Source organism: Sinocyclocheilus grahami, unplaced genomic scaffold (genome assembly GCF_001515645.1).
Source record: "Sinocyclocheilus grahami isolate Dianchi unplaced genomic scaffold, SAMN03320097.WGS_v1.1 scaffold484.1, whole genome shotgun sequence".
Classification (NCBI taxonomy): Eukaryota; Metazoa; Chordata; class Actinopteri; order Cypriniformes; family Cyprinidae; genus Sinocyclocheilus; species Sinocyclocheilus grahami.
In genome coordinates, this window is record NW_015505663.1 from 346,904 (window position 1) to 366,937 (window position 20,034).

At 34.0% G+C, this 20,034-nt stretch overlaps 1 protein-coding gene across 1 annotated transcript; it reads right to left on the reverse strand.

Annotated features, from left to right (window-relative positions):
• Positions 1 to 1,004: 1,004 nt before the first annotated feature.
• Positions 1,005 to 15,735, reverse strand: LOC107553866 (pendrin-like). Its single transcript, XM_016236193.1, is given in 29 exon segments — positions 1,005 to 1,055; positions 1,219 to 1,287; positions 1,421 to 1,554; positions 1,716 to 1,770; positions 1,896 to 2,123; positions 2,286 to 2,381; positions 2,473 to 2,570; positions 2,800 to 2,864; positions 3,063 to 3,169; positions 3,420 to 3,515; positions 3,604 to 3,681; positions 4,068 to 4,181; positions 4,267 to 4,414; positions 5,501 to 5,658; positions 9,297 to 9,366; positions 9,768 to 9,874; positions 10,112 to 10,207; positions 10,322 to 10,399; positions 10,488 to 10,601; positions 11,946 to 12,093; positions 12,409 to 12,491; positions 12,630 to 12,782; positions 13,494 to 13,658; positions 13,826 to 13,900; positions 13,937 to 14,028; positions 14,484 to 14,594; positions 14,680 to 14,819; positions 14,893 to 15,065; positions 15,649 to 15,735. Coding segments are annotated over 28 exon segments (3,066 nt in total). The 5' UTR covers positions 15,030 to 15,065; positions 15,649 to 15,735.
• Positions 15,736 to 20,034: the final 4,299 nt, after the last annotated feature.

The following is a 20,034-nucleotide window of genomic DNA, read 5'->3' on the forward strand; positions in this document are numbered from 1 at the left end:
CAAATAGAACTTGTTCCTGGATCAATATCCTGTGTTTGTCCAGGAACCACATTCCAATCACACAATTATAGTTTTATAAACATAATCCTAACCAACACTTGAAATCAGAGAGATTATGTTGTTCAGCCTGAACCAAGCTCTAAACCATAAACTTAAAACTAAAATCTGATCAGGAAGTATGATGTTGTTCCAGTATCAGAAAGGATATTCCTTCTTAAATCTTGTTAGGTAATCTATGCTTTACATGTTTCTTTTTCCTTTTTTATGCAATATGCAATATAATTCAAGTCCTTATGGCCCTTTCCCAGGAAAGAGTGCTGTTTTCCTCTTTATTACTTACTACTGGTATAATAATGAGATTGACCTTAATTGACAGATTTAAATAGTCTTGACTTCTAAAATAAATCTATAATAATAATAATAATAGTAATCAATTAAAAAAAAAAGTTTCTGCTCTGTTACCGTGTGACTTCACTATTTTCATATTTGAGAAAGTCATCTTTAGTAGCTATAAAATTATAATTTTTTTCCATAGCAATTTAAGTTACAAATTCTTTATCTTTCACTCTTCACTTCCTCAACCATAACTTGCTTTCTCATACAGATAGTTAATCATTTACAGTTAGGAATTAGATTTATAATGCTTATTACTCTAATTATTATTAGAGTGTTCTTGAAAATAAGTTTCGTCTCAAGTCAGGAAGCACAGTATATTTTAGAAAACATTATTTTTTTTATTTTAGAATAAAAATAGTACACATAAAAATACTATTCAAAAAGAAAAATGTAAATATACAAAAGGCACTGATAGTGAACTGATAAGAGTGTTTGTTCACCACAAATCCATTAAATTAGAACATGACACATTGGCATATTCTCAAACTAATTCATTCTGCATGCAGCATAGTACGCAGAATACAAAACTGCTATGCGCTAAATCAAGTAAATTCTTATATACACAGATTTTAAAGTTCAGTATAGTGGAGGTTTCAAGTTGGTTCATTTCAAAACCTTGTCTCTGGTTTGGTGTCTGTTTCGACTTCCGTTTTCATATCCTGCAGAAAATAAAGCAGATTAACCCAACTGAGAACTTCAGACATCTCTTCAATAGAAATTATGATGACCTCTTGCTTTAAATGATAGCTTTTAATATTTACTATTTCATTATTATTTAATATTTGGACAGGTTTAATCCCAGGTGCTTGTTGGGTCACTTACTGCTTGGATTGTCAACCAACTGGATGTGCTGCTGCTATTAACGTGTTGATATTGGACACTTCCTGAGACCTGTTTGCGTAAGTTCAAATCAGACACACATTTTAACAATGCACTTTTATAATAATGCATTTTAGATAAATGCAACAAATTCATCTTTGAATGAACAAATGAAGCTTGTGCAATCTCCAAATGTTTTCGTCACCTTCTCACTCACGGTCTTCGGGGGATGAGACTCATGAATGCAGAGCATTGCATCATGGATGGTCAAAAAGAAGATAGACGTCTTGATTTCATCATCAAAAAATGTACAGTTCCTCAGCTTCTCTATGATATACGCTGGAAACGACATGTCAAAGGTGAGAGTTACTGCACAGCTTTATTATTACGTACAGTTAAGTTATATTGTAATAGCCGTGGCTTTGTAGATAAGGGGAAAACATTGTCAAATACACTACAAATACCCTTTAACCTGCAATCTGAAAGAAAAAAGTACTTACGGTCACTGCCTACTATGTAAACTTCAACATTAATGCGTATAAATTATTTTATGGCCTGTAAACACAAGTGTTTGTGATTCATTAGAGATGTTTTCAGATAATCAAACTAGAATTTCATGCTTTGATTAGCAAAGTTATTTAATTTACACTTTGTTTTCAGAATGAACACAGCTGCCATACCGCTTTAAGACCCTTGAGTGCAGATATATCCAGGAATGAGACCACAGAGAAGTCCAGGATCAAACTGTGGATGTTCACAGGAGGAACTCGGATGTTGGCAGGAAGTTCTACATTCCAGTTCACCTGGACTGGAAGATCTGAATAGTCTGTGGGCTTGTCTAGATCCTCCATGTTGCTTTCATCCTCTGACTCTTCAATGGGCATTGAGCATGTGGCCTGTAGTCCATTCTATAACCGAAAGAAATCAAAGTAACTTTTGATGTATATCTAAATGATAAGATTAAGATATCATTTAGGTATCTAAGAAGTACAGTAGGTATCAAAGCACTGGATGCAATACAGCTACATTGCATAATCCTTGAGTTTATTGTTATCATGTTTAAGACGTACAGATGTTAAGGTCAGCTCCCCTTTCTTTATCAGTTTCTTCATTTTCTTCACTGCTTTGTTCCTCTTCCTCAGGATTCTCAGAGGATTAAAGCCCACCTGCCACAAATTGAACAGGTTAGATTGTTATTATGTCAGCTGCTAAAGTTGTCTGAGGTCAGGGCTATCACACTGAAACTACTGCACTCACAGCATCCTTCAGTTTGTCTCTGAAGAAATCGATATTTGCAAAGAAAATGGGAGATGGGATTCTGAAAATCTTCACTCCCTCTGGCTCATAGATCTGTAGGAGATTCAGAAAGACAGAAAATTAAACCAAGGCAAGGTCTTTCGTCCATCTGCATCTTTTCACTGTGTTTTAAACTGTCCCTATCTTGGCCCATCATGTGCATTGGCACACCAAGTAATGTTAATAGAAATGACACATAATGATTATGTTGCAGAATATGAACAAAGAGGATGCGTCTGTTAGTACACTTACAGTGGGGAAAAAAAGTATTTAGTCAGCCACCAGTTGTGTAGTCCTTGCGATCTCTGTAGATATCTGTCCCTGAGATATTAGCCAGGACACAGCAGCGTGGATTGCAGAGCAGAAAAGATCAATTGATTTTTATCCAAAAAAAGAAACAGGATATATTATAAATACGAATATGATGAAAATTAAACCTCATTTCTTTGCCCAGGTCACAATATCTTTAAAGAAGCAGCTAATATCTACACCATATTCAAATTATTTTTATTTTATTTTTCATCTAGTTAATTGGATCTGTCAGCACTTACAACTGAGCCCTGAAGACCACAGTGAGGAGCTCCAGTCCAAGACCAACAGCAAGTCCTAAGTCCAGCCCCAAGAATATAGCTGCCAAACAGGTCCCCACCCATACAATCTGGAGGAAAATGACAAGAGTGGGACGTTACACAGAGTACAGAAATCAGTGATATACCATTGGACAGTTAAATTCTAAGGTAAATTATGTGAGATGTTATCTATCTCAGATAAAATACTTCCGATTTAAAAATGTAATTCTCATTTTTAAGAAGCTGAAATTTGAAGTTTGTCTACTTGGATTATACTTTCTTTTTTTTCTTTTTTTAATCCCTTCTTTGCATTTAGAGAGACAAGTCAAAGACTCTTACGCAGTCAGGACGGTCTTTCTTCCACAGGTAAGGGACTGTAACCACCTGCATCAACATCCCCTTCAGGTTCACAATCACCACTGCGCCCAGCACTGACTGCAGGCACACAACACCACACAGCTTTTCACAAATTCTTTTTTCTGTTATTAAAGCCAATCATTTACACTTTGAATTTAAAGCCTACCTTTGGTAGAGGTTCCAACAAAAACCCTATCCCCGAGATTACCACCAGCACGATAATGGCAGAGAGTAAACCAGCTACCTGAAAAGTACATTAAAAAAAAAATTCATAAATTAACATTTTTATTTAATAAGGATGCATTAATTTGAACATTTCTGTTCCAAATAAATGCTGTTCTTTTGAACTTTTTATTGTATCATAGTTTCTGCAAAAATATTAGGCATAAGTATTTTGACATAAATATGAGCAGGAATATGATGTTATATTTATGGCACCATTGTGTTAATTGTATTATTTACAACATGACTATTGTATTATATTGTGTTATTTACAACTCTTTCTGGAACACTAGAGGACAGTATTTCTCTGTGGCTGGAAAACAAATTCCCTAATTGGGACACCACAGATGCAAAATCCTATTTTTGTGTTCCAGCCAATAAGAAAAGCTCACAAACCGAGCTGTTTACCTGTGTTTTTCCTCCAGTGCTTTCTTGAACTGCACTTCTGGAGAGAGCCGTGCTGGGTGCCAGAGACTTAAACGCTCCTCCAAAGATGTTGCTTGCCCCAAAGGCAATGAGTTCCTGCGGGATCATATGTGTCATTGCAGATGTGCTTCCACAGACTGTTCTCTGTTGCATTATAAATGGAATAGTATTCAGGGCTTACTTGATTTCCATCTATAATGTAGTCATGCTTTACAGAATAGACTTTAGCCACTGCAAAAGCCATGGCAAATCCCACAATAGCTATTGGGAAAGCCTCCACTGCTGTCATCTGGAAAACCTGCAGACTGGGAGCGATTGGGGACTCAAACCTGGACAGATGAAAATGTGTTTATTTTTTATGCCACCTACAGTTCTCGTCAGTTAACTTTGTGCTCTAACGCATATGGATTTGTTTTTGTTGCTGTGTAACAGCTGTTACTATATTATATTTCATCTAATATCATGAATCGATTGCAAGAGTTGAGCTTATATCATGAATGTTCCTGTTGAGTAACTTTCAATAAGAGCTTCATAAGATTTTACCTTGTAGCACGGCAACCAATCCAGTGCTGACGCCAGACAAGATGTCATTCAGCAGCCAGTCTTTGATTGAGTAGGTTTTCATCCATCCAATGATAGGCAGCAGAGAAATAGCAGTGTTCTTTGCACGTTCGGAAGTACAACTAGCAAATAAATAATAAAATAATACATTCAGTTTAAAAAAACAAAAAACTATTTAGAGACATCTCTCAGCAAATAAAGTGCTGTTGCTCAATAAAAAAAAGAACTATATCTGCTTTTGTCGTAGTGTATTTTTATTATATTTAAATTATATATAAAAATAAAATATGTGACCCTGGACCACAAAACCAGTCATAAGGGTCAATTTTTCGAAACTGAGATTTATGTATCATCTGAAAGCTGAATAAATAAGCTTTCCATTGATGTATGGTTTGCTAGGATAGGACAATATTTGGAAATCTGGAATCTGAGGGTGCAAAAAAATCTAAATATTGAGAAAATCGCCTTTAAAGTTGTCCAAATTAAGTTCTTAGCAATGCATATTACTAATCAAAAATTAAGTTTTAATATATTTACGGTAGGACATTTACAAAATATCTTAATGGAACATGATCTTTACTTAATACCCTAATGATTTTTGGCATAAAAGAAAAATCAATCGTTTTGACCCCTACAATGTATTTTTGGCTATTGCTACAAATATACCCCAGCGACTTAAGACTGGTTTTGTGCGCCAGGGTCACATATATATTATATAGTAGTAATAATAAAAATAACATTTATTAATATTATTAGATTTTTTAAAAAATCTATAAATAGCTCAAATAATTTCTTGCCTCTAATTATAACAAATTTCTCTGCACTGCTTAATAAATGTTAAAAGTTCGGCTTACGTGAAGTACTGTTTAACATGGTGCAGGAACCTCTTGTGTTTCCGATAGACTTTTGCATGTTCATCCTCAAAGGCGTCTTCTGAGTAGAGCGGTCTGGTCACTGAATACCTCTGTGTTGAGGGTCGGAGCATTGTGCGCCGGGCAAAAATCCTTCTGATCTGTGTGAGGCAACCAAACAAATGCAATTCCTCAATATCTGCTACAGCTCTGGCGACTGTCAAAGTGGATGTGTTGCATCTGTATTTATATTGATAATCATAGAAATGTTGTGTAAGATGGAGGTGTTTACTTTAACGCACTGTGAGTAAACATCATGCAACTACACAGTGTGAGTTCACATGTCTGTCATGATGAGTGTATGAGTGTGTGTCAACCTGCACATTTAGCCTGAAATCTCTAAGACACAGTTGATGTTTCCATGGAATTTTCCACAGTTTAAAATGCTTGTCTCCTTGTATATGAACCTATTCTCCCTAATTAGGCTTTTTGTCAGCAGTTATGTTGTCATGATCTATAGTTGGTGGTCAGCAGCTCTAAATAACATTCAGTCTTATTGTTTTTAATCTGTAATACCAGCATCCTTTGAAGGTTTAATAGTACTGCTCATTAACTTTTAAACTTTGATAAAAATTGAGCATTTAGCTTTATCTTTTTTTTTTTAAATCTTTTTGTTTGCATCTGTATATAGTTTTTGCCCTTTTAAATCAGATTTATGATTTTTATCTATGGAATGGACTTAAATTCGCATATATACTACAATTCTTTTTTTTTTTTAAGAAATTAATATTTTAATTCAGCAAGGATACATTGAATTGATCAAAAGTCAACAAAAGTATGGTACATGGTCACAAAAGTATTATTTTTTTCAAATAAATGTTGCTCTTTTGAACATTCTATTCATTAATAAATCCTGAAAACAAAAGTATCATGGTTAGTTTCTACAAACATATTAAACTGCACAACTGTTTTCAACACTGATAATAATAAGAATTGTTTTTTTGAGCATCAAATAATGATTTCTAAAGGATCATGTGACACTGAAGACTGGAATAATGGCTGCTGAAAATTCAGCTCATCACAGGAATAAATTACATTTTAAAATTTATTTAAAAAAAAAAAAGAAAACTGTTCTTTTAACTGTATTTTTTTTTTACTGTATTTTTGATAAAATAAGTAGCCTTGTTGAGCCTAATACACTTATTTCAAAAACACTCAAAAACCTTACCAACCCCAAACTTTTGAACGACAGTGTTTGTTTGCAATATGATAATCCTACCTGTTCAGTGAGGTATCAGATATTTCCAATTTGCTGTCCCTGTTTTTCTTCAAAAGTTGCAGTGGTCTATCAGAGATCTTTAAGACCATGTGAATTTATAAATTGCTAAACTTATCTTGTCTGTAATTATTAACAGTTATCAAGATGCCTTCTTTACATTTCCAGCCACATCTCCGCCTGATCCATGACCATTGTTCTTTCTGATAAAAACTTGGAAAAAGCCAACCACCTATCGATTGCTTGCTTTAATCCTCTCATACCTCATAAGACGAAATCTTTTGATATTTCAGATATAATGTGGGAAACATATTAGTTTGGATTTAGTTCCTTTTCCATTGTGTCAAAAAAGAGAGAGAAAAGGTTCAATTAAAAATAAAAATGTTGGATATTAGAACTTTTTTTATTGATATTAGTTCCCATTCAGGATTACGATTGGTCAAAACAGCATTTCAGTTGTTCTAAAGTAATTGATGTGTATTATCAGTTTTGACGTAAAACACCTCTTCACCTAGTTACTGTGTGCTGCATCCACAGAATGACATTCTGTTGTTGTTTACATGTCATATCCTGATGCTTTATGAATTCATGTTTTAATAAATATTTGTGTCATTAACTTTTACAAAAGCAATAAGGAACGTACTGTATTGTGTATTGAGTATGGTTGTTAGGTAGCTTTGGCGGGGGGGAAAAAAATATATATATATTTTTGGTGAGCAGTTATTTAGCAGATGTGACGTACTGTACACCTGATAAGCACAATTTGTACAACCATACTTCCTGTTACCTAACCTGAACTTCTTATGTCATATTAGGAAATTATGCCAGAATTATGCAAAACTATGCAGCTTTTTTTTTTTTTTTCAATGACAACACACAATTCATTGTAATTGTGAGAGACCCTTAGAAATGGAGACCGTTTGAAGTTCATTCTCATGTGATTCTCTGGAAGACACAAGGATGATTGTCATTCTTTTAGAACTTCTTTTCATTTGACCAAATTACTTACAAATCCTTAACTGTGTATGATTGGATTCCTACGTATTTCTCACAAGGCTATTTTTGGTATTCAGACATTTCTGATGCGGGGTGTGTTTGTGTGTGAGCGTACACTGTAAAAAATATTAGTAATTCAATACAAAGTGTGTGTAAATGCATCAGTCAATAAACGAAATAGTTAACAGTTAGTCACCTGAATCCAATTTAAAAGACAATGCATTTAATTCAAAAAATTGGTGAAAATGTTTAAGTATAAATTATTTTATAATTTACTTCTAAATTGTGTTTTATAACGAATTATGTATGCTTTTACTCTTATTGTTAATAAAATAATGAAATTGTTTTAATATTATTGTTTTTATAAGTAAAAGCATACTATTGTTTTCACAAGTCAAACATAAAGTACCACCTGTATGATTATCAGTACGTTTTACATTAATTAACCAATTTAATTTGCTCAAAATAGTTGGTATATTAACATTATATAATTTACATAATACAGTTATACATGTTTGACCCTGTTTCTTATGTATTAGTTGTGTTTTGCGGTTTGCATTATTTTCTGATGTCTCCAGAAGTAAATATTTGGTCATCATGTCCTTTAATCAAATTTGTGAATGAGAAGCTCCAGACTTTTGCTTGCATCTGAACCGGCAGCTTTTATCATCAAATGAGTTGATGTTTCTGTTTTCTTCAGCTTCAGTAGCTCGCATCAGGACCGGGAGCTCTTTGATATAAGAGGTTAGAGATGTGTCTGTTACACTGGGAGACAACGTTGTAAATACTACTTCAGATAACTGCATGGATGTGCTCAGGCACAACCACTCTTTATCAGTAAAATGATAGCAGGAAAATATGTGCTTGATATCTTATATTCTAGCGTGGTGATCTACATTAATATGCTTGTTGCCCACAAAGACTGTATAGGCGATTAAACAGGAAAGATAACTCATATAAATGCGATTTCATGTACACTACTGTACAAAAGTTTGGGGTAAGATTTTTCTAATGTTTTTGAAAGAAGTCTCTAATGCTCACCAAGTCTGCATTTATTTGATCAAAAATATAGTAAAACAGTTATAATGGGAATCAATATGGTCTTCTGGGTCTATGACACTGGTCTTCAGTGTCTTGAAAATCACTGTAAAAAAATTGAATGGTATAATACAGTAAAATAAATTCATACATTAGACACAGTAACAGCAGACGGGCATGTTTATAGTACTGTTTCTAATAATATTTACTTTATAATATAAATATGATACATATTTTATATAAATTTCTTTACTACACTCTAAAAAAGGCTGGGTTGTTTCAACCCAACTTTGGGTCATTTTTTTTTTAGTTTCTGACTATAGTGATATCCAATCTAAGAACAAATCAGGGTCAGCAAGCCTGATGAAACAATGAAGCACACAGACACACTACAATCTTTACTATTAAATTGTAAAGTAAATTAGTAACTTTACTAAAATTACTATTTCTGTTACTGATTATTGACAGCATAAAAAATTTAAATCTTACATTTTTGTAGTCCTTCATGTTTTTGTAGATATCAGTATTTGAGACATTTCCAAGGGTGGCACAAGAAGGGCTGAATGAAATAAGAGAAACCATTATAATGTGAATTATGATGTTTAATCTTTAAATACATGTCTTTTACATTATGTATAATTAGTTTTTAACAGGAACTTTTCTTTTATACTCTATTAAATATTACAAAACAAACATTTATATGATAACATTAATATGATGCCCTTATTATTGACAATATTAACACTCATATTTTGAGTTATATCATAAACACCAAGCTGCACTAATTCAGATTAACAAGCAGTTGTCACATTTCTCAACAAATATGCCAAAACCTTGCTAAAAACAAATTTAAATTAAAAAAAAAGAATGAATTTGCTTTGTGTCAAATAAAAATTGTAAACAGTTTTGCGTACTTTACACTCAAGCATGCTTTGATATCCTTACAAATGTGCTACTTACAACTGTGTTCTGACCACCACTGTGCCCATCTCAAATACCAGACCAGCCAGCAGACCCACATCTAAGCCCAGCACAATGGATGCCAGGCACGTAGCTATCCAGATGAGCTGCAGAAGTATAAGGATTCATATGCACTCATTCCATCTAGTATTTATACAAATAAAATTTTTTACATTTGCTCAATGTAATCAGAAAACGAATTGATGTTATAATGACCTCAAGAAACTTGTTATGCTTGTACAGTCTTTCATATCTGATGTTCAAAATAGTCTCATTTTGTTGACTATTTTTCTGACAGTACTCATCTCATTCTGTTCATTTATCAGTCTTGTGATGTTACTTACACAGTCTGTTCTGTTCTGTCTCCAGAGTACAGGCACTTCAGAGATCTGCGTGAACATGCCCTTCAGGTTGGCTATTACAATGCCAGCCAGCACTGACTGTGGGGCAGAGAGGGGTGACATCATGAGTTGCATGAAGAATATTGCAAGTATTTGAAATTTTGGGAGTGAAAGACATTCTTTTTCTCTATTAAAACATTAGGCACATCACACCTTCTGCAAAGGCTGAAGAAACGGCCCAAGGACCAAAATCACTATCATCACCATCAGAGCTGAGATGATACCAGCAACCTGCAACAGTGAGAGGAGAGAACAGTGAGTACTGTGTTTGCACACATACACACGTGAAATTGCTGGAGTAAGAGCATGTGCATTTTACCTGACTCTTCCCCCCTGTGCTTTCCTGCACTGCTGTTCGTGACAATGCAGTGCTGGCCACAAAGCTTGAGAAACATCCTCCGAAAATGTTGCTGACGCCAAAAGCTATTAGCTCCTAATAGGAATAATAGGGTAGTAAACCAGATCAGGCAGTTTATAATGAATCTGTATCAATTAAACGCCAGCAATGCAGTCATTACACTTTTTGGTATCTACTAAACGACGACAACAACAAAAAAGATTTGAAGACCAATAACAAATCACTCTGCAAATAAATTACAATGTTAACAAAACAAAAGATATGTAGCTGTGCCCTAATGCTCTACGCAGCACTGCCGAGTTTAGAAATGATATCAGCTGCTGTTGCAAACTCAAACTCAAAAAAAGTGAAAGTGACCTTAAAAGTATCAATTAAACACCAGCAATGTAGTCATCACACTTTTTTGTATCCACTGAACAAAAAAGTAATCCAAGATTTAAAGACCAATCACAAATCAGTGTGCAAATAAATGTTGATCAAACCCCCAACCTGAATCTTTAAATATTTGTTTTGTTTACAGTGCTTACGAAACAAAACAAATGTAGCTGTACCCTAAAACAGCATGGTTTATATAATGCATATATTTAATGATATCAGCTGCTGATGTAAACTTACATTCATTTGGCTTTGGAAGGTGAACGTGACCTTAAAAACCAATCATAAATCAGTATGCAAATACATTATGTTTTGTTTAAAGTGCGAAGAAAACAAAGCAACACAAACAAGAAACAAAACAAAGCAAAAAATGAAGCAAAGCGCGAATCACAAAATGAAACAAATGTAGCTGTGCCCTAAAGCTATGCAGTGTCTGGTTTAGAAATAACAGTCGCTGTTGCAAACTCAGATTCGTTCTGTGCTGGCAGGTAAAAAAAAAGGCCTTGAAAGGCCAACTAAGACCAGTCTCAAATCAGAATGCAAATACATTTTGAACAAAACCCTAAGCAGAATCTTTAAGGACAAAACAAAACTGTAGCTGTGCCCTAACGATCTATGCTGCACTGCCTAGTTTAGAAAAAAATAACAGCTGCCGTTGCGAACGCAAATTTGTTATGTTCTGGCAGGTGAAGGTGACCTTAAAAGGCCAGCTAGTTCTTCCTGGCTCTCCCTCACATTATTGTAATTTTTCAATCAGTGTGAAAGTGCTGATCTGACCCTTATTATACTTAAAAAATACTTCACACTAAAATAAACACCCTTGCTCTTTTTCTTCCCCCAGTACTTGTTAATAGCACCCACATTTCTTGCAAGAAACCAACTAAAGTTGTAGTTTTCAGCTGTTTTTGCCACCGGCAAAGCACAAAATGCATTGTGTTCAGCACAAACCATTTAGGTGTTATTTATTTTCCCATGCTAATTTAGCCATTGGACTAAAGCATATTTTGAGTGTCAGACACATATTCACACCGAATTGTTGTATACCTGGTTGCCATCGACTGTGTAATCATGTTTTGCTGCATAGACTTTTGCCACTGAGACTGCTACTGCATAACCAACCACTGCTGTAGAAAAACTAGAGCCCAAAATGTTCCCGATAAGTGCTATATTTGGTGTTTGTGGTGGTGCAAACCTGTGGAAACACAAGCAGACATATAGTTACTACAGATTCACATACCAGTTTTGTACTTGTACTATGAGTGTTTTATGCTGTCGTCTCTGATGCATGCAGGTTCTGTGCTGGCTGCTATCGTTTTTACCATAATACTGATTTATGTTATTATTGGATAAGGCTTACAAACTGTCTGTCAATGTCATTGTTCTAGTGATAACATTTCTGTTGAAAATCATTACAAGGACAATAATAATAATAATGTCAATATAAAGTGACTGAATGTGCACCCAGCCCTCATCAGGAAGCAGGAAATGCCACAGGAAGTGCTCTTACCCCCTGGGGAGGCTGTGGACAATGCTGGCGCCGTACAGGGAATTTAGGTCCATCACATGAGAGATTGCTGAAGCTATCACTGTCTGTCAGTTCAAAAGATTGAAAGGTAACAACAGTCATTATTTAAAAAAAAAATCATGTTAGTGTCAGAGGCCTACAGGCTTACAAGTTGTTGTTTTTTTTAAGACTGTATGGGAGAATTGTGGGGAAACTGTACATACCACAATCACTTCTATGGGAATCGGCACTGGGATTTTATGCTGAAATTTTGTGTTGATCTCTTTCACAGCCATAACAATGAAGATTGTTAGTAATCCAGCAATCAAGTCCGCAATGTTCGTTTGGTTGATGTTCCTACCTACATCAATGAGAGTCTAGATGTGGAAAAATAAATGAATAATAATAATAATAATTTATTAAAAGTGTAGTTATTATATTTATAAAATGTAATATTTATTATAAAATGTATTATATTTCTAAAAGTGTATTTAAATTATACCAAAAAATACTATATAATGTTATATATATATATATAATTTTATATTATAAAAATAAATAATGCTATAAATGAATAAATCAATTATATAATGTAAAAATACACACACACACACACACACACACAGGTTTGTTTTTATGGTTTATGGGGACTCTCCATAGGCGTAATGGTTTTTATACTGTACAAACCGTATTTTCTATTGCCCTACACCAACCCTACCCCTAAATCTACCCCTCACAGGAAACTTTCTGCATTTTTAGATTTTCAAAAAAACTCATTCTGAATTATTTATAAGCCTTTTGAATTACGGGGACAGTGAAAATGTCCTCATAAATCACCTTCTTGTTGTAATATCTATGTCATACCCATGTTATTATACAAATTTGTGTCCTCATAAACCACATAAACATGCACACATATATATATATATATGATTTAGTTTTTCCCCAGTGTCTCAGACAGTGGGGTCCAAAATTTTGAGACCAATATGCAATTATTTAAACACACACACACACATTACAATATACAGCAAGTTCTTTAGGCTGATATAGGTGTGATTGTAAAGATATTAATGATTTAAGAGACTCACATAAGCAAAGGAGAAGAATCCATTATGGTTGTATATAGGAACAGACAGGATGGTTTTAATCTGAGATATGAAGACATGAAAGGCAGCAGCAGTGGTGAAGCCGCCTACCAGTGGGTCTGAGAGATACCTGACTAGAAAGCCCACCTTCATCAGCCCCATAGCCACCTGAGATTAAGTAAAACAAAAGAGTAGGAGCACTGCACTGCTGATTGACAAAAGATAAATCTGCATTTGTTCAACATGTAAGCAAATGAAATACTGCAATTACAAAATGTGCAACTTGTTTATTTTATCTTTATCCCAGGTTTTAATTGTGAATGTTGCAATTTTACCTGGAATAATCCAACCAACACCGTCATGGTACAAGCCACTAGGATTCTCTGGGCCTCTCTTGCCTCTACATCAATCTCCATTAACCTTTCATCTGTCACTGTCTTGTTCACACCTGTGATGTTCACTGAACGCAGAAATTGCTCGTCGGGAGCTAAGGTCAAAACTACAGAGCCCACCATCAGACAGGTGACAGGGAATGGACCTAAATGAGAAATAGAGACAAATAAGAGAACGACAAGAAAGCGTTGCATTTTTATTCAATATTTAGACATTTTCTATATGCATAATATAATTGCACGGATTACTATATTTGTATACAACACTGCACACTGCATAGAATATTGTATGCATATGAATAAACCCAAAGTAATATCATTTTCTTTTTCTTGAATCATTAATTGAATTTCTAACAATCAAGACATTTTCTACATAAAATAGGATTAAATGACAAAATAACTATATACAAGATAATAACTGCATGCCATTTTTACAGAATAAAACATGCATTTACCGTTACATACTATATATTACCGTTTCACATAAAATAGTAAGTAGTATGCATGCAGTAGGCAGTACAGTAGAATCACAGATCTTTTTTAAAGCGTTGCTTATTTGATACCACTAGAAATTCATTTTTTAATAAAGCCATAGACCTACCCACAGAGATGTGTCTGGATGTGCCCAACACAAAGTATGTGAGAATTGGAAAAAACGCAGAGTAGAGTCCATAGACTGGTGCAACAGAGGCCAGCAATGCATACGCCACACCTGTACAACAAATTCAAACAATGACCTCAAAGTGGCATTATGCTGATATTAATCTATGGGGTTTTGTTCACAGATTGCATCTTACCTTGTAAACAGCATACTAGTCCTGTGGTGACCCCAGAAACGACATCACCGGGTAACCATTGCTTGACTGGGTATTTAGGGAGCCAATCCAGGATTGGCAGAAGCCCCTTTATCTTCTGAACAGCCCATTTATCAGTGCATCTGTAAAAAAAAAAATCATTTTATATGAATGAATATGAAGATGAAAACACTAGATGATATGCCATATACTCACCCGCAGGTTCTGCTCAGCCGTTCTCGTAAACTCTGGATCTCTTGGGCTTGTCTCTCATGAAACTGATCAAAAACCCGGTTTGAGTAGATACGTCGTGACACGTGGTAATCGTTTTCATGAAAAAACTCGTCCATCATATTGCCTGTAAAATCTGCTTGTGTGTTGTATCTTATCTGTTAGAAAAAAGAAAAGCAGATTTGCTGTTGCCAATGAAAATGTAAGTACAAAATCGGGATATACATAAATCAGTCTGATTATACAAACTGTTGTAGATTTTCTACCTGCTGTCACCGATTCATTTTCTTTCTCTCTTTTCCTAGGATGACTAATCCAGATAAGCGAACACTTAGAAGGTCTCGCCTCCCCTGTGTCAGAACAATCTGACCGAACAGACCAAAAGAGCCCTTCTCACTTTCTCTGGCAGTACCTCCCTGTTCAATAGACCAGCTCTTCCAGGTCTGCACTAAGATCACTGAACCCATTGACATCAGAAACCCTTCCAAAAGTTGGGAGGGGATCCAATCTCCCTCTCTGAATAAGGAGGTTTGTGTCTACCACTCTTTCCCTCACATTTGAGAACCATAAGTACGAACACAATGGAAAACCTTCTCCTGAAACCACTTATCCAGTTTCACTATAATATCAGACGGCATTGATGTTAAATGAAATCCTGCATTTATTCAAGTGTATTTGAATAAATAAATTTCTTGTCTGTCATAGTTTATATTAAAATACTTATTGATTATGAAGTCTTACCTGTTAGGTTTTGAGCTTGTTAGAGTGAAATGCAGGGTTCATCTATGGCAGACATCCTCTTAAATGCACATATTGTCCATGTCTATGAAGTCGGCTCTCTTAATGGGGCCAGCATCACTCTCTTTTGTATTTATGAGCAGCGTTGGGATGTGGGAGGTGTATCAGGGTTAAGCACCAACAGGAAGCATGAGGGAATTACATCAGAGGCCCACAGCATGCATCCTTGCCAAGGGCGACTGTCCCTCCCAATCTTGTTGGAAAGCATGTGTGTCTGTTTGATAGTATATGAGTGTGTTTGTGATAGAAAGGGAGTGCTTTGGCAACACAAAATGTATTTTGCCATGCCAATAAAGCTATTTGAATTGAATTGAAAGGGAGTGAGGGGGGTCTGTTGATCAGTGCAGGTGTGAATGAACACTCAAGAAAGAACGATATGATCTAGCCTTCTTAGTACAGAATGTCTAGATATGGCCAGCTCTTGAATACAAAGTGTCTGACGATCTGTCAGTAAGCCAGAACTGAGTCAGGTTCATAATTTGTGACGTAATCGTTATTACTACCAAAATAATGTTGACGCATACCTTATATTTGAACATCTTGAAAGGTACTGTAACAGTGAGGCATTTACAATGGAAGTGATTGGGGCCAATCTTTGGAAGATTTAAAAGCAAAAATATGAAGTGTATAATTTTATAACAGCACTTATATTAATTATTCTGTTAAAACTTGTGTATTTGAACTAAAAAGTTGTTTAAATCATAATCTTTACAGTCATTTTATTTTATTTTATTTTTTTACATTGCATTGTCATGGTGACAAAGTTGTACAATTTGATATTTTATATACTACACAGAATAGTGATTTGTTTGTTTGTTTTTTTCATGCATATTTTAATCATTTTAACATGCATATTCTTTGTGCATTCACTTCCTTTTAAGTGCCTCACTACAACCCAGATTTATGCCTTTTTAAACAAAAAGGAGGAAGTGTAAATTAATTTTGTGATAACCAACATTATGCCACAAATGCTGTTGAATGAGTTTAACTTATACTGAACCTGGAGTCCAACTAGGTCAACTGTCAGTCTAGGGTTTGTGTATTGTATTACAGTATATTATATTATATTATATTATATTATATTAAAGGTTATACACACACATAAATAATAGATTAATATTATTATAAAAATATAATTCTACGATAAATAACAAGTGTACATTATCGTCACCTATACCTATACAAATCTTAAAGCAGTTCGTTTTTTTCTTTATTCTTGCATTAAGATTTGTTCTTATCTTTTTCATTAAACTGATTTATTGTCATCTACTGTACATCAGAGCTCTGCAAGAAACATTTAGTCAAGGTCCGTTATGTGATTTGAATGTGATATTTGGCATTATAACATGATAGTTCAAGGCCTGTTGTATCTGATGTCACCTGATTTTATCATTTTCGACTTCTTGCTTTTTTTGTTTCTGAACTATAAAGATGACATTTTATCTTTACACGTCTCTCACACGTGTTACATGTTGATTATGCCGTTTCCTCTCATATACTGGCCAAGATCATCTTTAAGAAGAAAAACTCAGAGGTGCACTCATAACTTATTTCATATATTATTGTTTAGAAAATGAACTTGAAAATTTTCCCTGTAGTGTTCATTTAATGTACTTTTGCTGTTTTTATTATGTTAGATGGCCATGAGTCAAGAACAGTATCTAAATATTTATAAATGAAGATGACTAAGCCAATATTTCAAAGTACAGTTTAAGAACTACACATTTTTACTTCTTAAAGTAGCTTTGTAAGACTGAACAAACATGCAGAACTAACAGATTCACTCCCACCTAAACTGCATGAGTGAACCTTGACCAGAGATAGAAATGCTTCCACTCATTATTTTATCACCCACAGAACGCTTCACCTCCCTTAGTTAACCTCACTCAGATGCTAAATTGTTTACAAGTGACTCCTTTTGCATACTTCGAGAAGAAATATTAGTATACAATTCTGAAACGCTACATCGTTATGCCACAAGTTGAATCGTTCACTCAATCGATTCGTTGAACAATACTAAATTGTACACGACTGAAACAAGTCTACAAATTTACTATATTTCGCATTGTGTTTAAAAGTCATAAACATTTTTGTTACACATGACTACAGCAGAAATCATATTTTATCCACTCTGTTTTGACTGTTTTGGAGTTTTTTACTTTGACTTTTAATCATTCTTCTCTCTTGGTTGTGAACAATAATTTGATTCACATGGCGCACTGAAGGAACGAAATACTGTGTTGGCTGATTCCTTACATTTCGTTTCAATAAAATGTTCCAGTTCGTTCTTCCACTGAACTGTTCATTCAGGTAAAATTATGTTTTATAAAATATATTTTTACAACACATCTGAATGTTGTCGTGTTACCCTTACCAAAAAGTAGTATACTTCAAGTTTATTTTATTAAGTATACTTAAGTAAAGTTCAAGTATATTTTTAAGTATACTTTATGTAGCAAGTATACAAATATCAGTGTACTAGTAGTATACTTGTAAGTGTACTATTTCAATACTCCTTGGGACTAAATTGGCCCACTTTCTAGTATATAAAAGTATACTTTAAGTATAACAGTAGTAAACTTTAAGTACACAACTAGTTTACAACAATATTTTTAGCTTGTACTGCAACTATACTAAAAGTGAACTTATATGAATACTGATAGTTTTCTAATTAAATACTTGTAGTAGCATTTTTAGTACACTTTGAAGTATAGTCTTAGTAAACTACTAGTTTAGTAGTTTTATACTGCAAGTATACTCGTAAGTTTTCTTTAAGTGAACTTTACATCATACTTTAAGTATACTACTATGTCCCTATTTAGGTATTAATTTGTATATATTTTGTTATATAAATATATGAATATCTGAACATACAAAACACCAAAAGAAAGAACAGGGTATCTGCTTGTAAACAAAAACATTTTATTCTAGCTTCATGCATTCTTTTTTAAAACACTTGAATGTGGGTAAGTTTCATAAATAATAATTAAAAAAAAAACATTTTGAACAAAAAGCGAAAAAAAAAAGACTATGAATTGGATTCAGAACGATAATCAAAACGTAGATAGAGTCGATCAACACCCCAAAGCTTGACAGTCATTATTATCTCTTCATTGGTCGACATTACATCAACTTTACACAGTTTTGATGCTGTTTTATGTCTGATGATCGTGTTAGACTACATGTGGAAGCATCTGTTGTTTCGGTTTCTTCTTCACTTGTGTTTTTTTGGAAATTCTGTACAGAAAATGTGTAATAGAGCCCCCTACAGTATAACAATGAAAACACAGATTCTAGGAACACAAGCATAGCTCAAATATATTTAGACTTTTTCTAAGTAGGCTATAAGTCAAGTATAATTAAATGTCATTTTAAGTATATTTCTGAGAAGTACATAAAGCCCATTTCTGAGAAGTACATAAAAAGTAGACTACAAGTATACTTTCCTATTTTTTAGTTTAAAAGAAGTATACTAATAGCACACTTAAATAAACTTATTTTTCGTAAGGGTATAGCTAGTCGTTGAAGGCAGAAAAGGATCAGCTCAGTGAACGCAAAATGAGGCATGCATGTCATGAGAACGATTCCTTCACTTAAAAGATTTGCTCAAACCAAAACACCACTAAGTAGCCTATCACTGATTTTCGATCTAGTTTTGTATATTTATGCAGTGTAATTTGTAGTTATTATTAATAATTAATTTAGTCATAAATAAAGTCATTCTTGAGAAGTGGGACAAAACAGCATGCAAAATTGAAAAAATAAATCCTTGTACTCAGACAAATGAAACTCCATTTATGTATCTTATATGTAGTAAGCTACTGAGCTATGCTTTGATACAACCTCCCAACTTTTCTCTTTTTAACAAAATGTGCTTTTTTTTAGCTTGGACTGTGTAATATAATTTCAGCTTTATCTTTAACAGCATTCAAGATGCTTTTAACATTTCAAAACACATTCTCGTGTTAGCAGACAGATTACACTTTCACATGTGACCAACAATTTCACAACAAATATAAAATATCATAATGAAATATTATCAAAATATTCAACTGACGGAGTTGACGAAAACCTGAATTTGTAGTAATTTTAACTATCAGATACATTGAATCAGTCAATTACTGTATTAAAACAAACACAACAAACAGTGAGTATGTTATTGTTTATAAAGCTTTTATTCAAGAGTCACATTGAAGTATTTTGATATATCATTGGAACACAAAATCTTATGGTGGTGACATCTGACGGTGTTGACAAATTTGTAATTTCTTTCACAAAACCAATGGAGTGGTAGCCATTTTCTTTTTTTCTGTTGATGCTAGATGCTAA